Consider the following 23263-nt stretch of genomic DNA (forward strand, 5'->3'; position numbering starts at 1 on the left):
AACTTAAGGGCAAATTTTTTTAACCGCACTTTAAATATTTTAAAGTTACAAAAATTAAATAAAAAAATAAATTCCAACAGTTGCATCCACTTAATTAAAGGTGGATAGATATTGAAGCAACCGTTTTTTAATTTGTACACAGATGTAACCATGGGTATTAATCTGAGGATGTCAGTTGAAGAAGGGTGAGGACTAGTTTTTTTTCATTGACCATGTGGGATTAGGTGTGACTCTATGGGCTAAGGCATTTTGTTTGAAGTGTAGGGAAAAATTTGCAGTCATTGCTTGCATCTTGGAAGTTCTGTTTTGTAATCCAGCTTTAAATTTTTTTCATGGGAATCCCCCAAACTGAATAAAGAAATCAGTTCTTTATAGGGATGGCCGTGGACCGGGGCGGTGGCGGGGGACAAGGTCTCCACCCCCGCCCATTTCAAAATCCAAACCTCCATCCCCGTTTCATGTCCTCCATCCCCAGTCCAAACGGGGCGAGGCAGGGCGGGGCGCCGTTTCCCCTTAGTCTATAGTCATCCCTTAAAGAATTGGGGACGGGGCGGGGCAGGGCTAGGCGGGGATTGGGACGGGGCGGGGAAAAGCGTAAGTCCATCCCCGCCTCCATCCCCGCACGGGGATAGATTTTAATTAACCTTTATCCCAGCCTCCATCCCCTTCATCCCCGGTCCAAACGGGGCGATGTGGGGCAGGGCTCCGATGTTGTCCCCGGGTCCACTGCCATCCCTAGTTCTTTATTCCATCTTATTATTTTATTACTACTAATTGCTATTATTGAAATTTTGCATTAGGCGTGCAAACGGCTCAGATTCGGGATGGATCCTGCCAGATCCTAATGACAACCAGTATATTCGAATCCAAATCAGATGGGATGAGGTAAGATTGAATCCGAATCTGAAATGCATGTGATAATACTGGATCCGGAAAAAAACAGAAGAAAAACAAGCTCTTTACATGTGAAAAATGCAATCAGGTCGGATTTTGATTGGGATCAATTTTAGATCCGACTTAAAATGCTGATCTAAATATGATCCAAATCCAAAAGTAATCCAATTGAATAGATTTGAATCCCATCCAAATGAACATTTGGATTTTACTTGAAGGATTCAAATATGAAAATAACGTGTTAGACTGGGGTCAGATATCTGATCCATTTGCAGCCCTATTCTGCATTCAATCTGCTCTCTAATAATAAAAATAATGGTTTTGCCAAATGAGCCCTTGCCTTACCGTGGATTTGGAAAATTATCCCTGCCTTAGGAAATTTTGCCAATGGGTCCCTCCCTTTTGCTTAATCCTTGTCAAGTCGTCCTTGGAACTAAGAGACGTCCCCCACCTTCTAATGACAGCCATTAAATTCTAAAAAAGATCAGATTGCACACTTTTAGTGTGCCGCTGCATCTCCATCTTGAGGATCGGGCCTGTCTGTTGTGGGGCCCAAAAATGATGGAAGATGACACAGGTACAAGGGCACAATAAAAGTATGCATTTACATTGCACCTGATCCTCCCTTGTTAAATGCTCATAAATGACTATTTTAACTTTATTAAAGGGCCTTTTTGTAAGTTATATTCATTTTACACAGGGACAAGATAGTCATTTTACATAACCATCAAACCATGATTACTGGTTAACCATGGTTAATTTAATACCTTTTTAATAGCACTTCTATGCACTAACATCAGATAAGACAGGAATAGGGGTGGCAAAATCTGACACGACCCGCCAACCCGCTTCTTAGCCGGGTTCGGGTTTGACTTAAATGGGTTCGTGTCGTAAACGGGTCGACCCGCCTAACCCGTTTATTAAACGGGTCAGATTCGTGTTAGGGGTATGCTAACCCGCCAACCCGACTGACCCATTTAATAAATGAGTTAGGCAGGCGAATCAACCCGTTTACCTGAACCCGACCCGCCAACCCGTTTACTCCACCCCGACCCGTTTACCCGACCCCGACCCACCCAACCCGTTTACCCGACCCCGACCCACCCAACCCGTTTACCCGACCCGACCCGCTAACCCGTCAACCCGTTTATTAAACAGGTTTACCGTGTCGTGTCGGGTTACCCGTTTAATAAATGGGTTGGGTTCATGTTTGCCACAGTCGACCCGTTTAATAAACGGGTGGGGTTCGTGTTGAGGTATGCTGACGTGCCAACCCGTCGACCCGACCCGATTGCCACCCTTAGATAGGAATGGTTTTGCAAAAAGGGATAAGGCAAGAATCTTTTTGCAAATCGCCATTAAGCTAAGCTCCGAGGAGCTGTCAGTGCATGTCACCTTGTGTTGGAAGGTTGCAAGTTCAAATCCTAATGGTACATTGTATAACTGGTGGGGGTCTGCCTAACCCCAACTTAGGTACATAAAAAATGATTATTTCACAAGAATCCTTAAAAATTACCAAAGAATCAAGATGAGGAACATAGTTGCATCGGTACACGATACACCCTAGCTGTATGGTGTATCGGGAATACCAGTACTAGATACCGATATAAAACTCTTCTCCAAAACCATAGAAAAAGGCATCAAACATTTGAGAAAAACCCTTCCAATTACTTAAGAATCATGTACCAACTTACATAGAAACACATTTCTATTATATCACAACTGTTCCTATGAAAAATCTTCAGAGGTGGAGAAAATTATTTTTTAACATAAATCTCATATTATGAAATTGTTCTTTGAAAATTGAATCTTTTGCCACTTCCAAATGGGGATAACATTGGCTACACTCGTGGGTAAGGAACCCTTTAGCTGAAACTCATAGTAGGGATGTTTTGACCAAAACTAACCCCATGGATAGCATGGTAAAAATAGTAGGCAACTACTTTTGGATCATATTTTTTCAACATAAAAACACAATTTTATAAGTGTTGAAAATTTAGTACGTACATTGTAGGTCGCTGATTTTTCACCCTCTGCAAAATCCTATATACCCGGTAGAATAACATGATCCAATAACTCAAACATGCAGATCACATCTGAAAGGTTAGATGTGTAAAAAACATTAAAAATTAAAAAATATTACAAATTTTTATTAAGTGCTCCTTACCCACTGAGCGTAGCCAATGTTATTCCTTCCAATTCTCGCAATTCATTTGCTCATGAAAATATCACCACAAAGTATAGCTCATATTTAAAACGTAGGTTTCAACATATCTATATACCCATAGTTGCTGTCACCATTTGAACAATCAAATTTCACATGATAAGCAGAGCTTTTTTTTCTTGTTTTTTCCTATTCACTTTGTTTCTGCTCTACATATCTATATACCCATAGTTGCTGTCACCATTTGAACAATCAAATTTCACATGATAAGCAGAGTTTTTTTCTTGATTTTTCCTATTCACTTTGTTTCTGCTCTGCTAAGATATTGTTTCCTACTCACTTTGATACAAAGGATAGCAGTGGGAAAAAAGATCAGGTGCACATTTTAAATGTACTGCTGCACTTAATGAATACCCACAATCCACAGCTATTTGGAAATAATGGAAGACTGGATTCAGGGAGTTCCATACAATTCTGTCATGTGATTGGCTAGTGTCACTCAAGTGCTCCTTGGATCCCATCTCGAAAGATGGAGGGTGATCAGGTGCAGCAGCACACAAAATGTGCAATGTGAGTGCCCCTATATATCCAGCCAAGCTAGTGGGTCCCACTGCATAATGCAGGTGTAACTTCTACGTTGGTCGTTTAACATAAAACACTTTAGCTGATCCCCTCCCTTACACTGTTTTTTCCTCACGCTGTAAACTGATAGGTAAGGCGACTAATCCTACTCGCTTTAGAAAAATATGCGGGGGCTCCGTGTGGTTGGTAGGAGCTGTCAGTGTACGTCTCCTTGCGGTGGGACGATGCAGGTTCAAAACTCCAGTGGTAAGTTGAATAATAACTGCTGGGGTTTTGCTTAACCCCGGCTTGTCTTTCAATATATATATATATATATATATATATATATATATATATATATATATATATATATATATATATACGGGCATATAATTTTATGCTGAGTTCAGAAAAGAAGAAGAAAAAAAGTTAATGCTCAGTGTGGAGAGAGAAATAAATGCAAAAGGAGAATGGAGAACAGCGTCTCACAAAAGATCAGTAGTATCGCCAGCCAACCATGTCTCAACAGAGAAAGAGAGAGAGAGAGAGCGAGAGAGAGAGAGAGAGAGAGAGAGAGAGAGATGGTGTTTGATTTCAGAGGCGTGCGAGCTGCTGTATGTTGATGGGGTAGACAAGAGTGGGGGTTCCATTGAAGGCCTTCCTAACGAGTATGATAGCGAGGCGCTCCGTGGGGTGAAATGCGTCCCAGAAGACGTAGGACTCCCTGTCCGAGCACGGCGTTTGGAAGGGCAGGCACGTTATCTGCCCCGCGTTGCGTCCGATGCCGCAGCACCCCTGGTCCACCACCTTGAAACCTGCATTAATCCCCATAGTTCATGTGGTGATATATTATGATAATTCGTATGACGATGAAGATGGGAGAAATACATACCATAAGATGCAGGGTTGGACAGGACATCACTCATCATCCTATAGATGTCTATGAAAATGAACTTGGAACCGGGGAGGTTGGCGTTGAGGTTGTCCACCATGCTCCTCACATTGCTGTTGAAGGGAAGGACCAGCTTGGTCACCTCATCGGAGCAACTCCCATTTGGGCTCTGAGCCAGTACGTTGGGAATGCAGCCCATGACCCCAAGCCCACCCAGTATGAACTTCCGCGCTCCCAAATTGTACAGACTCTGTCAACACATCACCAACAACGTACGTCACAAGGACACGGCTAAAGGGACACGAGATACGTCACTTTTTGCATGATTTTATATTTAAAATGGTACACATGGTGGTCAGTTGAAGTATCCCTGTGACCAACAACATGCAAGGGAACGGTCTCAGTGATGGATGGACATCTGCCAACTACCAAACCATTGAGATATGCTACCGCATCTTTCTTTCTTTTTTTGATAGGCAAGCTGGGGTTCGGCAGACCCAAACCTTACCACTGGGTTTTGAACTTGCAATGTCCCCAAAAAAGGTGTTCATACCAATCAAGCAGTGCCTCAGTTGGTACGGCACCGTTCCGTCTCTCTAACGTTCTGCACTATCCTTCAGCTAAAGATCACTGAAGAATTAGCAGCGGAGGCTCCGCTTGTTTTTGGTAGGAGCAGCTAGTGTACGTCACCTTGCATTGGGACGTTGCGGGTTCAAAACCCAATGGTACATTTGTATAACCGGTAGGGGTCTGCCTAACCCCAGCTTGCCTTTAAAAAAAAAGATCACTCAAAAGAATCAGACCTAGTGAAGTACTTCAAGTAATATATACATATAGAGAGAGAAGGTAGCAACTACTTTTCTAGCTAACCGGGGCTTTGGAAGGTTTTATACATGTTTGATTCAAATCTGACAATACATATGCGTTTGGCATGGTTGATTTATTAGGAAACGATGCTTGAATAATGTTTTTTTGAAGAAAAATGTCTTTTTAAGCCTTGAATATTTAAAAAAAAAGACTTACCTGCCTATCGGAAGAGTATGATCCAAGAGTTGATTTGTATAAAATCAAGCATCTAGAATGCATTGATATAGTCAGATTTAATAAGGAAAACATGCAGCTTCTGCATATATAAATATGAACTGAAAACTAGGCATTTTCAAAACTTTTTATTTTTGCAAAAATGACCCTGCATATGTGTTCAACATGGTCCGTTTATTAGAAATCAACTGTTGGATCATGCTTTTTTGACAAAAAAAAAATGGATGCTTCAATATTTCACCACTTTTCAAGCCTTAGCAAAGACCTTGGTTTGACTAAACAAAACCCAGCCCAGTCAGTCCCTCAAGTTGAATGGACAAAGCCAACTGACCATGACCAGGCAACTGTGACAATGTTGATCAAGTTATTTCAAGACCCAATCAAGCTTAAGTTTTGGGCAAGACTGGGAAATGCTTGGTAAGTTTATGCTGACCTCACTAACATGTTATTAGTTTGCTCAACGCCAACTCACACCTCAAGCCCTGCTGACTCGAGCCAATTAGCAACACTCCAAGCTGTGTCCGTCCTCCAAAGTTTCTGACCCATACATGTTAGGCTTAAGTTTATGATGGAAAAAGGTTGCATCTTTTTTTGAAAGAAGAATGGTTGCTTCTTTATTAAAAGGATGTAAAGTGTAGTAGTTACCGTTAACTGTCGACTGTATTCATTAACTAAAAGGTTGGCATACTGTGGGGGATCGTACTGGTTCTTTGTGTCGTAGTTGGGCATCATATAATTGTTGATGTAGTCATTGCTGCCCATTCCCACAAAAATTATGGACCGTGCGATCGACTGTGAGAGTTTATCTACACCACCGAGCTGACTAGTGATAGAGTCTAGAGTGTTCTGGAAGTTCTTTATTTGTTGATTGAATGGGATCCGACCAACCTGTCACCAAGAAGGAAATAAAAGAAAAATTAAACAGGTAATTAGAAAAAAAGAAAAGGGTGATACCCAATTGGCCTTTCCAACTCAATTTCAAAATGGATCCCGTTTTGAAAGTTTTTAAGTTGAACCAGGTGGAGTCTGGGCCTATTCAGCTCAGGTTGGATCCATATCCATGTTAAGCAAGACCTGCTCAACATGTTTTTCTTTACTAGCGCAAATCTTTAGGGCATGTTTAGTAGTGAGAAAGACGTAGGAAAAGTGATGCGGGATAAAAAGTCTGATTAATTTTTTCAACCTTTTCAAACGAGAGACTTTTTCTTTAAGAGAGTTCTTATTTTTAAAGTACACTTTTTTATAAGAATGTTTCCTATCAAAAGAAAATGGTGAGATCCACTCCTACCACCCATCTCACCCCCCACACTATCCATCACCACCATCCATCTCACCACCACCATCACCCACCTTCCTAAAAACCGCCCTCCCCACCATCCATCACCACCCATCATCATGCACTTTTTGGAAAACGGTGCCGGAGAAGCTCCACCCCCACCCCCACTATGCTTTTTCACCAACACCACCATCACCGCTACTATCATCCACCTCCCCGGAAACCCAAGCAGGAGAAGCTCCGCCCCACCCCGCTGCTCCTCTCTCATTTTTTAAAGATTTTTCATTTTATTTTTCTCATGCTACCCAAACAAGTGAAAACCTTTTATTTTAAAAAAATTATCATATCAAAACTTCTCACAGGCAAAAAAATTCTTTTCCGTGCTTCCAAACGTGCCCTTAGTTTGGAAAAATGTGAGAAGATTAGATCAAGTTGGATACTGATCCAACTCTCATTTTCCTGACCTGGATGCAACTGAGCACTGTGCCAAGGGCAGTGAAAAAAAAATATGAAGATCTGAGAAGTTTTTGCAGCAGCCACCAATTTGGAGAAAATATTAATTTGAGTAGAAATTTAAAACATATCAAAGTTGCCCTTATATGAGATTGAAACAGAAAAAACTTCTTTATGAGGTTATGTTTATATTGCATTTAGCTGATGGATGATTTATTGTTATGTTTCATATTTTGGTACTTTTTTTTAAGGTAATCCGAAGGAAAATTAAGAAACCAACACCACGTTACATTGGCTGGCCTCTAGTTGGTAAAACCATTGAGGTCCTCCTTGCTCACTGGGGAGTACACAGAGCTTCGACCTTGTGGCAAGGGATGCTACTCGTGTGTTTCAAACTTGTGATGTCCTTCAAAAACTTGGTAACATTCACAAGTCGCCCCTACCAGATGATTGGATCCCTTCTTAACAAAGATATTCCCTCCATAATTTTTACTTACTAACAGGCTAAGTGCAGAACAAAGAAGCTCAATGATACTCACAAAGTTTCTTCCGGTGTCGTCGAGGATTCCGGCAGCTGCAGAAGCATAGTTGACACCATGAAGCACACCACTGCCAGAAGCCTCAGAGTATGGCGGAATTAGAGGCAGGCCCAATAGTTCAGCTGCACCATCAAATACAAGTGTATAAGCAGTTAAACATGTGGTTACGTGATGTCCATATACAACCAGTGAGGCTAGCGATATTAATATTTCACCAACATTGTTTTAGTTTGCGATTGTGCGTGTAGTGAAAGCAAGGTTGTCCAAGTCTAGGAAATGGTTGCAACCGTTATCTTTTTGAGGTGCAGTTCCACAACCTCATACTTATAAAGGTTGATGGCCATCGTGAGTTGCAACACCTCAAGTTGCAAATATCTCGCCATTTTTCCAAGCATATACCCTTAGGGTGTGTTTGATTACCCAAAGGAAAAAAAATCCTCTATTTTTTGCGAAAAATACACTCCCCAAAACGGTGAAAGATGGGGGGGGGGGGGGGGGGGGGGGGGATTAATCAGCGCATTTGCAGGGTTGCAAACGATCTGGATTCAAGATGGGGGCTTTTGCAAATTTTGGCGGTCCCAGATCCAATAGACTTCCCAATGTATTTTCTGATCTGAAATCCCAACGGTTTGCATCCTTACTCAGTTGATAAAATGCACAGGTCTCACAAAAAAACGAAAGTTTTTTCGTTGAAGAGAATTAATCGACGCCATCAAACAGGCCCTTAAAGCAAAAGCTGATATAGGAGAGGTGGTCAATAAAACGAACATAAGGGTGGATATCTAACTGCCCCAAGGGGGGTTGGCGTAGTGGGGTGGGGGCTTGACTGCTAGACGGTCAGTAAAGGTTCGATTATCATGGGTGTTGCCCCTATGCGCAAGCCAATGCATAGCATAAACCCTTGTGGCAGGTGTCCTAGCTTTGGAGTTTTACGACCGTATGTAGGTATGGCATGCTGAGCCAGCGCGACCATGTCTTCACGCCCAGTGCTGTTTCTTAGAGTTATAAATTAAAAAAGAAGGTGGATATCTAACAAGGGGACACGATGATGGGGAACGTTAAAGATGGGGGAAAGGACATCACATGATATTATACAGGACTGTTAATGAAACGCTAGAATGGAAATTAAATGTTTTATCAGAATAAGGTATAAGAAATTGGGGAAAAAACAAGAAGAGAACATAAACTGCTTTATATATAAAACATTTCAGATGACTTGTCATTTTCTGAATGTTTTCCTTACATATTCCATACACAAACAAACGGACAGCTGAAGCGAAAATGAAACAAAAGTTCAAAGCCTAAAATTAATGGCATTAGTAAAGCAAAGAAATTAAACACTAAGATTGAAAGAAGTCCTGATAATTCGTTCTGAAACTTAGAGGAAACAAATAAAGAACAAAGACCAACAAAAGAATATGTTAAAAGAAGTAACAGAAATACGAAATCTCCCTTGTTCAAAGAAAATGATAGCAACCCAGCACTCGGAGGAATGACTACCAAAGCAGAAGACGAGCTGTGACCAACAAAAAAGTATGCAACAGTGACAAACATGAAGTGCTTATCCACAAACTCTCCATTTAACACAATCTCTCAGTCTCTTCTTCATTAACACAATCACTGAGAGAGAGAGAGAGAGAAAAGAAGAAGAAGAAGTTTCCTGAGGTTTCTACTCACCAATCTCATCGACCACTGTGTATCCATTACTGAACCTTCCAGTAGGACCATCACGAAAATCTATCCCATAGGGGTAGTAGTTTGCCTTGGCGAAAGAGGGTAGATCATTGTTGTTCCCATTGTCAATGAGAGAGTCACCAAATATAAACATGGCAGGCACCATCTCCTCCCTTTCTTCTTGTGCCCGACCTTCAACAACTGCAGAGCACAAAGAGAGAAGGAAGAAGAAGAAGAGGATACAGAACGGGCGTGCCATTACCACGTCTAGAAGCAATGGAAAAATTAGGAAAGAAAAAGGCAAAATGAAAAAAGTGAGACGTTTCTCTTCTCTGATCTCTGTACTCTGCATGGAGACAATATTTGTAGACCATATGAAACAGGAACAGTTGCAGGTTGGTAGAATTTAATGACATTTTGTACATGACAATAGAGGAAGCCCCGGGTCTCAAATCAATACTCAAAAGCAATTTTTCAGTAGACAGCAAGTGTCAATCCATCCCATCTGAGTCTTGGCTGAGTCAACGCACTTTTGGTGAATTCAAGCTTAGTTTATTGATATTTGACTAGAATCTGATACTAGACCTTTTCTGTGTCTTACTTTGCTCTCAGCTTAGTCAACATTCATCCAAAGAAAATGAAGTTATGTGACTTGTGTCCTTGTCTCGAGGCGTTGGTTGTGTGTTCGAGTCCCCCTTCTTTAATAGGGGCCGGGCTCCCCCCTTTTTATAGCTGAGCTGCTCTCTTTCTAGTTTGGCAGAACATTTGCATAAGTGTTCCGACCCGAACACCTGCTTTGCCTTGTCCCAGCTGCTGTGGTTTCTATTTCATTTGGTGTATTTGGCTATATTGAGTATAGGCGACATCCTGTCACATTGCACGTGTATGGGTACATCTATTGTGGTACTCAATTATAGGGAAATGATAACCTACAATTTTCACAAAAATTTGAAGCTTTAAATACCATTTTTTTCATAAAAATGCATGATCCAAGTGTCCATTTCTAATAAATCAATCCTGCTGAACGGGATCAGAATTTCAAAAAAACACTGAAAATTCACTATCATGTTTCATTTAGTAGGTTTTGTATTTTGTAGGTTTCCATTTCTTCTGACTATATACCTTTTTATTTTCATAAGTATAATCCCCAAAAGCAAAGGCAACCCTTGGATCACTTCTTGGAATATTTTGATTGTGATGCATGGATAGGTTTTTATAAGGTTTCAAAAATCTACAGCCTACAATCTTCACAAAATTTTGAGGCTCTAAATACCATTTTTTTCATAAAAAATGCATGATCCAAGTGTTGATTTCTAATAAATCAATCCTGTTGAACACATCTATGGGATCAAAATAAAAAAAAAAAACATTGAAAATTCACTATCATGTTTCATTTTAGTAGGTTTTGTATTTTGTAGGTTTTCATTTTCCCCGACTATCCACCTTTTTATTTTCATAAGTATAATCCCGAAAAGCAAAGGCAACCTTTGGATTATGTTTATTATGGCTTATTTATTACTTTTATCTGTTACAATTAGCTCCAACAAGATGCTTTGTGCCAGTTTTAAGTTTTAAACCATCTACATGTTCATCAATTGTGAGCTGCTGATTTTCACTGTCTTAAAATTTGAAACTTGTGATATATTGGAGATTATCAAACCTATTCGTACCTATATAGCCCTATGTATTTAACAAAGTATCAGTAATGGTATTTATGTTTTTAGGCCACAAAAAAGAAGAGAATAAAAAGGATTTTTTTTTGTGTCAAACACAAATATGTGATTTTTTGTGTGGATGAAACATTTTTAATGTTTTTTCTATGCAACCCTGCATATGTGCTCGGTATGGTTCATTTGCTAGGAATGAATACATGGACTGCATTTTTTTATAGAAAAAATAAAAATTTTATCTTGAATATTCATGAAATTTTTGGGCCATCAATTGAAAGTCCTATGAAGACCTGCACACGGGTTACAATGGGACAATCCAAAAGCCAATTTGTATGTAGGGGTGGGCATCGATCGGGCCAGCCCGGCCCACTAATGGACCGGGTTTTGGCCTGATTCTTAACGGGCTCAGGTTTGAAGAGAAGCCCATAGCCCGGCCCATTGACCCATCGGGCCAATGTGAAGCAGGCCAGGTCCGGCCCAGCCAGACCCAATCTTAAAATGCATAAGTGCTTGATTGAAATTAATTATAGGCTAATGAGAGAATAACAAGTTCCATGTAACTAATTCCTAATTAACCCAACTAATTAGGTAAATAGTAATAATTAACAAATAACAAGTTCTCATGCAACTAATTAGGTAAAAAATAATAGTTATCTAAGTTACTATGTAATAGTTAATTTTTTAAAAAATTATATTATTAAAAAAATTAATAAATAACTCAGGCTCATCAGGCCAGCCCGAACCCGGCCCATGTATATAAATGGACCGGGTTTCGGCTCGGTAACTAACAGGCCTGGGCCTAAAATCATGGCCCAAACCCGGCCTATATATGGCAGGCCGGGTCGGCTTGGCCCATCGGGCTACCCGGCCGGTTGCCCACCTCTATTCATATGAAACCAAGCATGCAGCTCACATATGTATGGTCAAATAAAAAGAAAATGAAAACCTCCAAAAGCACATAAAAGTTTCACATGTTTTTGGTGTACATGATTGGGTTGTTTGTTGGTGCAGTAACTCGACAAGTAAATTTTTTTTTAAAACGAGCCGCTTCTTTTTGTGTTTTTGACTTTAAAATCAATGTTATCGGCCATATCGTATCAACAGAAATTAGACACGCTTCATCCCTGAATCGGCTAAATTTTAATAAATGTAAAAAAATATTTAAAAGTAACTTTTTAAATATTATTTTAATAGTTTTAACACGTGATGTTATGATTGACACGTAATAATTTTTTATTATTTTTGGGCCGATACAGAGCGATTCAGCTGAGTATCGGTATTGCCTGATACAGCTGATTCGGTGGCCAAACGATTCAGGGCAGATACCGATACTGACAACATTGCTTTAAATACAGGAGCACTAACAGTGGGGTTGACTGAATTTACTCGACCGGAATTCCTCTTATTCACACTGCTTTTGAGGAGTTAATTTGTTTATTGGTAGGGATGAAGCCAAATTGGTTTCACTCATCCCTTATGTCATCCCTATCTTCATACCCCTTCTTGGGATTACATTGATACCAGTTGTTTTGATCGAATTGATCAACAGGTTTAATGGTGTGGTCATGGTAATTTATTTTCTGTTGCTCCTAAGATTGATTTTTTTTTTTATGATGAGGAACCCTCGCGGTGGGAAGCATATCAGGTCATCCTGAACATGAGCGTTTTTACTCATGCCGACATCGTGGCCGTCTGTTTGCATTTTGGATGAATGCCGCATGGTTTTGTTGACTTTTGAGCTTTTTAAAATGCAAATCGGATGGCCACGATGTCGGCATGAGCAAAAATGCTTATGTTCAGCATGACCTGATCTGCTTCCCTCGCGGCGAGGAAAAACCCCTGGTGGAGCCCGCAACCACCCTGCCTTACATGGCCTACCTCTAAAAGCTATGATGAACACACTAGGATTGATCCTAGAATCAAATATAACACGATGTCGGCATGAGCAAAAACGCTCATGTTCAGCATGACCTGATCTGCTTCCCTCGCGGCGAGGAAAAACCTCTGGTGGAGCCTCGCAACCACCCTGCCTTACGTGACCTACCTCTAAAAGCTATGAACACACTAGGATTGATCCTAGAATCAAATATAACACGATGTCGGCATGAGCAAAAACGCTCATGTTCAGCATGACCTGATCTGCTTCCCTCGCGGTGAGGAAAAACCCCTGGTGGAGCCTCGCAACCACCCTGCTTTACGTGACCTACCTCTAAAAGCTATGAACACACTAGGATTGATCCTAGAATCAAATATGAAGGCCCATATTTTCCTTCATCTCAAAAAAGTATGAAAGCCCATATGTTCGGATCCAGTTTGAATTTGAGGTGGATGAGGCCAACAACGCATCCCATTAATTGGGTATTGACTCTACGTCGATCTAAGAGTGATTTGGACCAATTGGATCAATATTTGAGTCCAAAAGGATGCACACTGATCAACATGCAATTTCAATAGAGCATAACGGAGGTGGTATCCCATGTGGTAAGCGGGGTCCTGTGTCAAGCTGAAGGCCCAGGATCGAATCCCTCTGCTACATGGGCAGCTGTTGTTCTGGTAGGAGTCCGCCTAACCCCAGCTTGCTTTAAAAAAAAAAACTTTGTTATTCTATATAAAAAAAAAACCCGGTGATTTTTGTGTTAAAAAACTTATTTTTAGGGCGTACAGCTAACAAACCAATACAATTCATTTGCCAGCATGTTGGGGCCATCTGAGCTCGTTAGTGGGTCAAATGAGTCAATCAAAGATTTATATACTATATACATAGGGGGTGTCAATGGGTCGGGTTTGGTTCAGACCCAGGTGGAATCAGACTTGAATTAGATTTTCGGGTATGGTATTGGGTACGGACCCGAGTCTAATCGGGTCTGCTATAAGAGAAACCATACCCGGATCTGATAAGAACTACATGAACCATACCCGGTAAAATACCATTTTTTATCATTTTTGCATTGAAAATTGAGGGTATTAATCAGAACTCAAGTCGGGCCCATGTCTGGTATAAAATTTCACAAACTATATCTGAGTTGGACCTTCGGGTCCAGACCCAGGTCTTAATCGGGTCTTCTTATTTGTCACCATACCGGACCCTATAAGGTTTGGTCCGGGTCGGGTTGGGAGTAAACCTGACCCGTTGACACTCCTAGCTATACATAGTAAAGTTTGACACAGGCTTATCTCTTTATCCAAGAAGAATTTGAAGATGGTTCAAAAAGTGAAATAGATGCAATCGATGAGCTTTAGACATAAGTGAACTTATTTAATTTGAATATGTACAACTTACCTCATTAAAATAGTATTTTTCTTTGTGATTAGTAGCTGGATCTCATTGTAGTTAGGAAAAGAAGTATCACCTAATTAGAAAACGAGATACCCACCAAATAGGTGGTTTTATGTATCCAAAACTAGGGGTGGCAAAACCTGACACGACCCGCCAACCCGGCTGACCCGTTTAATAAACGGGTTAGGCTGGTGGGTCAACCCGCCAACCCGTCTGCCAACCCGTCAACCCGACCCGCCAACCTGAGAACCCGTTTACCCGACCCAACCCATTTATTAAATGGGTTGGCAGGTCGTGTCAGGTTACCTGTTTATTAAACAGGTCGGGTTCGTGTTTGCCACAGCCGACCCGTTTAATAAACGGGTCGGGTTCGAGTTGAGGTATGCTGACCCGCCAACCCAACACAATTGCCACCCCTATCCAAAACATATATATATATATATATATATATATAATGTTTTTGGAGGTTATTGAAAGCAAAAAGGAGTTGACGGCTACCAACTGGGGATCTCTTTGTCTGGTACGAGCAGCTAGTTGCATGTCAACTTGTGTTGGGATGTTGCAAGTTCAAATCCCAATGGTATCATTGTATAACTGGTAAGGGATACGTAAGCCTGAGTAGTCGTGTCCTCAACCAGGAGTTTTGCCTTTCAAAGGGGATACATTAAGTGACCCATTTTTCCTTTGTCATTAAAAAAAAATAGAAAAGAAAGAGTGTTCTTTTTTAGGAAAAGAAAAAGAAAAAGCATTTTTTCATTATAACCCTAGTTTATTACATCTGTGCACACCCTAGTTTAGATTCGTGCAAGAGGTCACACATACATAACCAAACCAAAGATCTGATGTTGGAAATTAGGGGTGTCAACGGATCGGGTTTACCCTTACCAAACCCTATAGGGTCTGGGTATGGTGATAAATAAGAAGACCCAATTATGACCCAGGTCCGGACTCGAATGTCCAATTAATACATTGAGCTGGGTATAGTTTGTGAAATTTTATACCAGATCCAGGCCCGACCCGAGTTTCGATTAACACCTGCAAATTTTCAATGTAAAAATATTTAAAAAATTATTATTTTATTGGGTATGGTTCATGTAGTTCTTATCGTGTTCGGATATGATTTCTCTTCTGGTAGGTTTGAACCTGATACCATTCCTAAAAATCAGGGCTAGGTCTGGTTTCACCTGGGTCAGAACCAAACCCGTTATCTCTATTGAAAATGTTTTTTTTATAGAGAAAGTTGGGTTAGGCCATAGTGACAAACACTTTTATCGGCAAATCTCATTTTTCAAAAAACTCACAAGAAATTGAAAATTTTTCATAAATCTTGCATTTTTTCGGCAAAACCTCTGCAATAAAAAAACAAATTAAAAAAATATAAAATTTGTTTTTATAAGAAAATATTAATATAAATTATTTAAAAATAAAAATACACAGTTTTTTCATGATAAAATACCATTTAAAATGTAAATAATAAATTTAAATTGCGGTATTTGTGTTTTTTTTCATAAATCTCTCGAGAAATCGTGCTGTTATCACGAGATTTTCATAAATCTTACGATATTTGTCACTATGGGTTACGAACTTAGGACCAGTTATACAACGATACCATTTGGGGTTCGAACTTGCAACCTCCCAACACAAGGTAACGTGCACTAACTGCTCCTGCCAGACAAGCGGAGCCCCCCGTTGGTCCCTATTGGAAATGTTTAGAAAGAAGTAATGCTGCACTTGGCATTCAAATTAAAGCACATCTTTTTCCAGCTATTTTGCCCAATGAGAGAGAATTTGAGAGGCAAAGATAAAGAAATAGAGAGGTAGGAAGGTGGAGATTGAACGCATGGCCGCCTCATTAACTGTTACAGTTGGGAGACGCATGAGATGTATTAAAAGCCTGTGCATTTATAATTGACACACAAATTAAATTTCATAAAAATAAAGGGATATATATATATAAAATGGACAAACAAAGAGAGAGAGAGAAAAAATTGAACGCCTACAAATGAATTTATCGTTTGCATGAGATTTTACATGCTAAAGTTCAATCAATCAATGCATGGCTTTAAATAGGCCATTTTGCTCTGCGTGTCAACCGCTGCAAAGCCCCAATAAGTAAGCTTGCCTTTCTGCCCACAAGTCACAACCGTGAGTTGTGAGACCACGTTACCACCCTTGTGCCTCATCAATTGGACACACCTCCACCCACCACACTTCTCATGCACCACCCCTTTAAATACCATGATGGCGAGTCAGACTATAACCAAGTGCAACAGGAACCCACCTTTTTTTTTTTAAGGCCCAACACTTTATAATTGCATCCAGTCTAATCTTATGGGACTGGCACGTGAACCGAAGTTGGTGCGAGTTGCTAAGTTGGCTCATTCCCATCTGTGGCCTAAACGTCTGGTTCGAGTAGGGATGGCAGTGGACCCGGGGATAATGGGGGCTCCGCCCCACCTTGCCCTGTTTGGACAGGGGATGAAGAGCATGAAACGGGGATGAAGGGCATGAAACGGGGATGAAGGTTAAAATCTATCCCTGTGCGAGGATAGAGGCGGAGATGAACTTACGCTTTCCCCCGCCACGCCCCATCTCCGTCCCAATCCCCGCCTTGCCCCGGAGATGTAGGACATGAAACGGGAATGGAGGCGGGGGGAGGGGGGTAGAGGTTAAAATTCATCCCCATGTGAGAATAGAGGCGGGGATGAAGGTTTGGATTTTGAGACGGGGAGGGGTGGAGACCTTGTCCCCCGCCTCCTGCCATCCCTAGGTTCGAGTTAAGATGGACTTTTTTTTTTTATGAAGGACGGGGAAATCACCCTCAAGATCAGAAACCTGGCCGCGCTTGCTCAACCTGCCATACTTATGGTCGCTTTCCAGACAGTGTAAACTCGTGGTGCAACCCTTGCCCCCCAAGGACTTGCTGGGCTGAGCAAGGGGTTTGGTACTTATCAGAATGAAACGCTGACCAGTGACCAACCGTCCAGTGGCCAAGAACCCTTCCACTGAACCAAACCCCTTGGGGCTGAGTCAAGATGAACTTGCCAGCAAAAAAAGATTGCCACAATGAGAGAGAGAGAGAGAGAGAGAGAGAGAGAGAGAGAGAGAGGTTTCAAGTTTGCAGACAGATAACATACCCAAACTCTTAACATTAGCAGTCACTTTTTAATACCAAATAATACTAATTAAGCAGAAATGGTGCACAGTAACCCAAAGTTGAAACCATTACACTTGAAATATTTCGCTATGTACTGTTAGTACTAGTGGATATGGAATGCCTTCGATCATTTGAGGCATATCATAGAAACCAGTCTGCTCCAGCAGCTGTGAAACACAAGATACTGATTGTTAGCTTTCTCTGAAGCTAAAATTTAAGCTTGAAAAACGGGGCTCATGGAGGACTTGGTAGATCTGCCAGGGCCAAGTTCTGAACAGCCAAAGAAATTCCACACAGAAGGTGGCACTCACTCAAGCCTATTCAACCAAAAAAGGGACATCAAACAACAATATGGTCCTGTTTGATTCGCGGGACAATAGCCCTTAGCGGGGAGACACTGCAGCCCTACGCGGAAATGTCCCCTGTTTGAAACGCGGGCCCAGCATCGAGTTTCAGGGGATGCGCAGTGCGACTGGTCCGTCCTGGACAAACTAAGTGACTAAGTTTGGTATGTCTAGGGGCACATTTGACATAGAATGATCAAAGGAGCATGTTCGACATAGAATGGTCAGGTTGTTAAACTTCAATAATTTAGCTTGAAGTTAATTTTGACTCTAAGGACCTGTTTGGAATTTAGGAACTGGGATAGGCGTTAATGCATTTTGCAAAAAGTTGATCGAACTAACACCTGGTGGCCGTTTGGAAACTGGTAGCTGGGATGAGAGTTGATGCATTTGGGATGGGAAGTGGCATTGTATTTACACTAAAGTTTGGAATTGACAGCTTCTGCCTCTTCTTGAAATGCCACTTCCAATTAAGTCAACGGTGGCTATCACCATTTACCTCATGACACGTAACAAAATTAAATTGTTTATAATTTATTAACAAAAAGATGTAATATTTGTATAAATATAAAATCAAACTAAAATTAAATGTACAAAAACAAGAAAGTAGTCTATGTATATTCAGATTTCTATATGGTAATATTAATTTAATAGATTTAATCATTAATTAAAAATTAACCATTTCTTATAACCTAGTTGGCCATATATTTGCTCTAAAATTCACTAATTTCAGCATTTTTGTTATCATAGATTCAGCAGGTTGGTTTTTCCTTTTAATTGGTATATATCTAATGGTAAGATGTAATTAAAATATTAAAGCACCAACAATTTAACAGTACAATGGAATAAGTTTTGTAGTTATTTATATTTTGAAATTTAATTATTTCTAAATATTAATATAAAAATAATAATTTTGTCAATTAATCATGACTTATAATTTTATTAATTAATAACGATTCAACGAGGAGTTTGCATGCCGAGGTTAACTGGTTTTTTTTTTTCATTAATCGCGATTTGCCGATGAAGGACATCCCCGAGGAATTGGGGACAAGTTTGGCTACTATGGCAAGGCCAACCTAATTGGGATACCGAACTTAGCACATTGCTATCATGAGTTTCTATCTCTTACTAAAGCTGGTAGATAATAGAGGCATTGTCTCTTTAAGGTTTTGATGATAGGGGACAGTGCATACCTTCCCTTGGAGAAACAAATTTGTTGCCTTGAGTGTGTCCTCCTTCAAAAGCAAAATAAGTTTTCATTGAGCATTAGTGCTATAGCTGGTGCATATAAATTAGAAGCAACAATAAGAAAATATATCTACTGCATCATTATATGGATATGCGGTTATTTCATGATCTAACAATTTTCACATTCATCACTTATTATCACCTCTCTCTCTCTCTCTCTCTCTCTCTCTCTCTCTCTCTCTCTCTCTCTCATAAAGGTGTGTGCGTCCACTATTACATTTGATTCAGGTGGATATAAGAGTAGTCTGGATTAATCGTCATTTGGGTCCATAATGAGAGCATTGATACATGCAACTTCAATAGGCTATAACTTTGTTATCCAACAAGGGAATTCGACGATTCTTGAGTCACTGAAAAGCTTATTTCAAGAGCTACAACTAGCAGGCCGATGATAACAGCGATCGTTTTCCACTGTTTTGGTTCTATCTGAGCATTTTTAGCGGGTTAACTAGAACTTATTTCCTTATCCGAGAAGAGTTCGATGATGATGATTCAAAAGGCAAAATGGATGTAGTCAATGAGCTTTATACATATATGGACTTATGTAATTTGAAAATGTAACTTATCTAATTGAGTAAAAATTCTACTTTGTATAGTAGAAAGATCTTGACCTAATTAGGTAAAGAATGTAAAACCTAATTAGGAAACTGGGTATCCACTAGTATAAATAGAGGTTCTATGCATCAGAATGAACATAATAAGAGTTTTGGAGATCAAAGAAAGCAAAGAGGGTCTCAATGTCCTATTTTCAATTTTTCCTAAATTTTTTTGTGAATCCTCTTTCAAATTTTCTCGTGTTTTATTATCCGATTCAAGAGGTTTGGAAGAAAAGAATTCTCCTCTCCTAGTTTGGGATCAACATGAGAAGCTAAAGTCCCCACATCCCTTAATTAAGACATCATGGTCAATGGGCATGAGGCCATGATGTCCTAAGTTCCTAACTCCTAACTTAGAAGGAACTTCAACCACAATAACGCCACCCCCTTTTATGACAACCCCCTAACTTTCTGGTCTTGCCTTGATCGAGAGTTTTCCTATTCTAGGTATCACTTTTGCAGATTTGAGAGTGACTCAAATTCCATAGAAATCCTTACAAGCATGTCGGGAGAATACGTTTGATAAGTTACTTTCTCTAATTAGTTTGGTATATATAAGTTCGCATGCTTTTGTTATATCTCATCCAGGGCCACATGGTCCTAGGCATAGCTTTGGCCTTTCGGCTTCCTTTTGTTGGTAAATTGCATGATCAAAGCAGGAGGAAGTGACATTCATCCAAAAAAAATAAAAAGTTGGTCGAAAAAAGCAGGAGGAAGTGACAGGTATGGTTTTCTTTTGTATCCCCGCGAAGTTCTTTTTCTAGCTTCCTGCCTTGCTACATTATTTTAGATGCATAAAGCTTGGACCGTAGTGACAATTATCATTACAAGTTGGTGACATATTGTATGAACAGAGATGCCAAACTCAGACAAATATAAAAAGGAAATTAAGGCTTCTAATACCTTGTTTCTCAGCAGTTGTGTCTCTTGAAACATAGTGTAATTCTGAAATGGAAGCAAAATAATTGTGAGCACAGATATTGCAGACAATATGTCCTGTTAAATTATTAAGAGAGCACTTTACAAAAAAAACCCTAACATATCGGCTATTCATAAAAGGCAACCCAACTTTCAATTATTTCATTTAAATGCTAACTTGATCTGAATGCATTTCAATTACCTGCCCCAAGTGCAAAATAATGTTTTTAACCCTACGTATGCTCTTTTATTAAAGAAAACAATAATGAGGGCATTTTAGCCTTTTGGTGTGACTAAAAAAATAAAGATCAATTTAACGATTTTAGGACCAATTAACCATGTCTTTGACACATAATGAAAAAAGCACCCAGCTAAATGTAATAATCAAAACGATGGGAGGCTTTTTGTAAATTGCTTGTAATAAGAGTTTCACCTTGACTGAGCGTATGTGACAAATCCATCGCTCGAGGTGCCTTTCCAACAATTGCAATTCGTCAAGTGTCATGATCTCTGTCCCCTCTCCGAATATGTAACTGAAGAAATATATATTTGTGATCAGCATAACTCAAATCTCTCTCCCTCTCTCTCTCTCTCGAACTGCTAAATAACTCATTCATTGAACTCCTCTCTTTGCTTATGTCGCTCTCAAGTTAGTTAAAGACTTGGTTTTACTGAGAAATGAAAAGGGAAAAAGGAAAAATTCACCAAAAAAAAAGAAGAGAATGGAAAAAGGAAAAGTAAAACTTGACAGTTCTGAGGATGATAAGATTGACGCTATACTGTTTATCTTGAGATCTTGGTTGGATGCAATAGAAACTAGAAAGATGTCATTGATTACGCTTATAGATAGTTAGAGTTGTAAATCCATGCAGGAACTTACCTAAGACCCCTCTGCAGTAACTGTATCTCTTGTTTCATCATGAATACCTCTTTCTCCGAGTCCTGCAACAATTAGCAATAACACCATGTTCACTTGAATAGGTAAAATTTATGAGCCTTTTTAAGAACCATAGATATGCGTGTGTGTGTGGCTAGGCCAAGGGGAAGCCACCCCGCAATCATCAACCGCACCTTATAGCAGGTCTCCGTTTGGTAAAATGTTGTTAGTATCGGCCATGTATCGTTTGGCCAACGAATTCAGGTGAATCGGCATATTCAAGGGAATCGTTTTGAATCGGCCAAAAAATAATTAAAAAATATTACGTGTCAATCATAACGATAACGTGACACATGTTAAAGCCATTAAAATAATATTAAAATCATATTTAAAAAACAATTTTAAGTATTTTTTATATTTATTAAAAAATAGCCGAATCAAGGGTAAAACTTATCGATATCGATTTTCTGTACTGACAATTAAAACCATTGCTATATGCTAGTACTGTTATCCTGACCTGTATGCTTGGTTAACCAATGTATGGTGGGGAAAATCAATCAGTGCTCAAAACCATCAAGTCAAAAAGATAATTGAAAGGAAGTCACAATCAGGCATCTCAAAATGCCTCGACATTTGTGTTTATAGTATATCGTATGTATTTGATTGCCTGCACAACACATGCACATGCTACAGCATCTAAGCCTAATGTTATTGTCAAATACCATCCTCCGTGTGCTCTGTGGTATTGTAGTGAATAGTGCTCTCTAACTCTAGCAAACATACCTTAACATTATTTGCTTCTCCTTCTCCCACACTTGCACCGTGACTTGACTTCATGTACCTCTCAATCAACCCTTGCATGGTGCTTAATTTCCCATGATTCAGCAAGTTGTTAGTATAAAAAGGAACAGTACCATCATAATATAACAACATTTTTTATGCAGCGGCGCTGCATGATTCAGTGCCACGCCGCCGCTGACAGCCACCCATCTCAACATTTCTTCAGATGGAGTCTACACCCATCTCGCGAAATGCCACGATGGGTGGCTGTCAGCTGCACTGCATATCATGTGAACACTCATAATATATACAGGGTATATGGTTTGTTATATTCTTTCATAACATGCTCATGTGTCTTAGTTAAGGAGCACCAAATTGAGCTACATGAGAGCACACAGAAACAAACCCGTTTGTGGCAAGCTCATATAGCTTGCCATGGGTGGAGAAGATGATGAGGCCAATCTCAACATCACACAGCACAGAGAGCTCCTTGGCCTTCTTCAGCAGCCCAGCTCGCCGTTTGCAGAAGGTAACTTGGCGGTGCACCGGATTCTCTATCCTTCTCAGTTGCACCTTGCCTCGTGCCATGATGTATTGGTATCTCAACAGACAACCTTCCACTACTTTAGACTAACTTCCAGTCTGCTACTGGTGCTGAAGCTTTCTGGCCTACAAGCACAAGTTAGAGAAAGCTTCAGGGCTGGGCTTAATATAGCAGTCACCATTGAGGAAGGTTTATGCACTTACCTTTCTGCGAATCAATATTCTCACTGTCATTTAGCTCAAAAATAAAATAAAATTCTCTGTCATGGTTATGTGTAACTTTAGGCCTCTGCACCAATAACCAATGGATAGCTCATGATATAGAATTGTTATAGGGCCCCGGCCAACTATTATTATTT

General features: G+C 40.0%; 2 protein-coding genes across 2 annotated transcripts; both read right to left on the reverse strand.

Moving 5' to 3' along the window:
- Positions 1 to 4213: 4213 nt before the first annotated feature.
- LOC149838165 (GDSL esterase/lipase At1g71691-like) lies at positions 4214 to 9788 on the reverse strand. Its single transcript, XM_090007608.1, has 5 exons — positions 9498 to 9788; positions 7821 to 7942; positions 6198 to 6440; positions 4512 to 4761; positions 4214 to 4434 (listed from the first exon to the last, which is right to left on the reverse strand). The coding sequence occupies exons 1-5, from the start codon at positions 9751 to 9753 to the stop codon at positions 4214 to 4216; spliced, it is 1092 nt and encodes a 363-aa protein (XP_089863734.1). The 5' UTR covers positions 9754 to 9788.
- Positions 9789 to 17666: 7878 nt separating this feature from the next.
- On the reverse strand, positions 17667 to 22949 carry LOC149838166 (agamous-like MADS-box protein AGL12). Its single transcript, XM_090007609.1, has 7 exons — positions 22768 to 22949; positions 22365 to 22446; positions 21585 to 21646; positions 21138 to 21237; positions 20690 to 20731; positions 19136 to 19177; positions 17667 to 17765 (listed from the first exon to the last, which is right to left on the reverse strand). The coding sequence occupies exons 1-7, from the start codon at positions 22947 to 22949 to the stop codon at positions 17667 to 17669; spliced, it is 609 nt and encodes a 202-aa protein (XP_089863735.1).
- Between the last annotated feature and the right edge of the window lie 314 nt (positions 22950 to 23263).

This window comes from Nuphar pumila, chromosome 5 (assembly GCF_984573655.1).
Source record: "Nuphar pumila chromosome 5, dmNupPumi1.hap1.1, whole genome shotgun sequence".
NCBI lineage: Eukaryota > Viridiplantae > Streptophyta > Magnoliopsida > Nymphaeales > Nymphaeaceae > Nuphar > Nuphar pumila.

Excerpts from the sequence above, each read along its gene's own strand:
- LOC149838165 (XM_090007608.1), bottom strand. The coding sequence starts at position 9,753 with ATGGCACGCCCGTTCTGTATCCTCTTCTTCTTCTTCCTTCTCTCTTTG. Across the intron at positions 6,441-7,820 it reads ACGACACCGGAAGAAACTTT|GTTGGTCGGATCCCATTCAA; the intron begins GTGAGTATCATT and ends TCTTGGTGACAG. Across the intron at positions 4,762-6,197 it reads AATACAGTCGACAGTTAACG|AGTCTGTACAATTTGGGAGC; the intron begins GTAACTACTACA and ends ATGTGTTGACAG.
- LOC149838166 (XM_090007609.1), bottom strand. The coding sequence starts at position 22,949 with ATGGCACGAGGCAAGGTGCAACTGAGAAGGATAGAGAATCCGGTGCAC. Across the intron at positions 22,447-22,767 it reads TATGAGCTTGCCACAAACGG|CACCATGCAAGGGTTGATTG; the intron begins GTTTGTTTCTGT and ends TGGGAAATTAAG. Across the intron at positions 19,178-20,689 it reads CACAACTGCTGAGAAACAAG|GAGGACACACTCAAGGCAAC; the intron begins GTATTAGAAGCC and ends TTGCTTTTGAAG.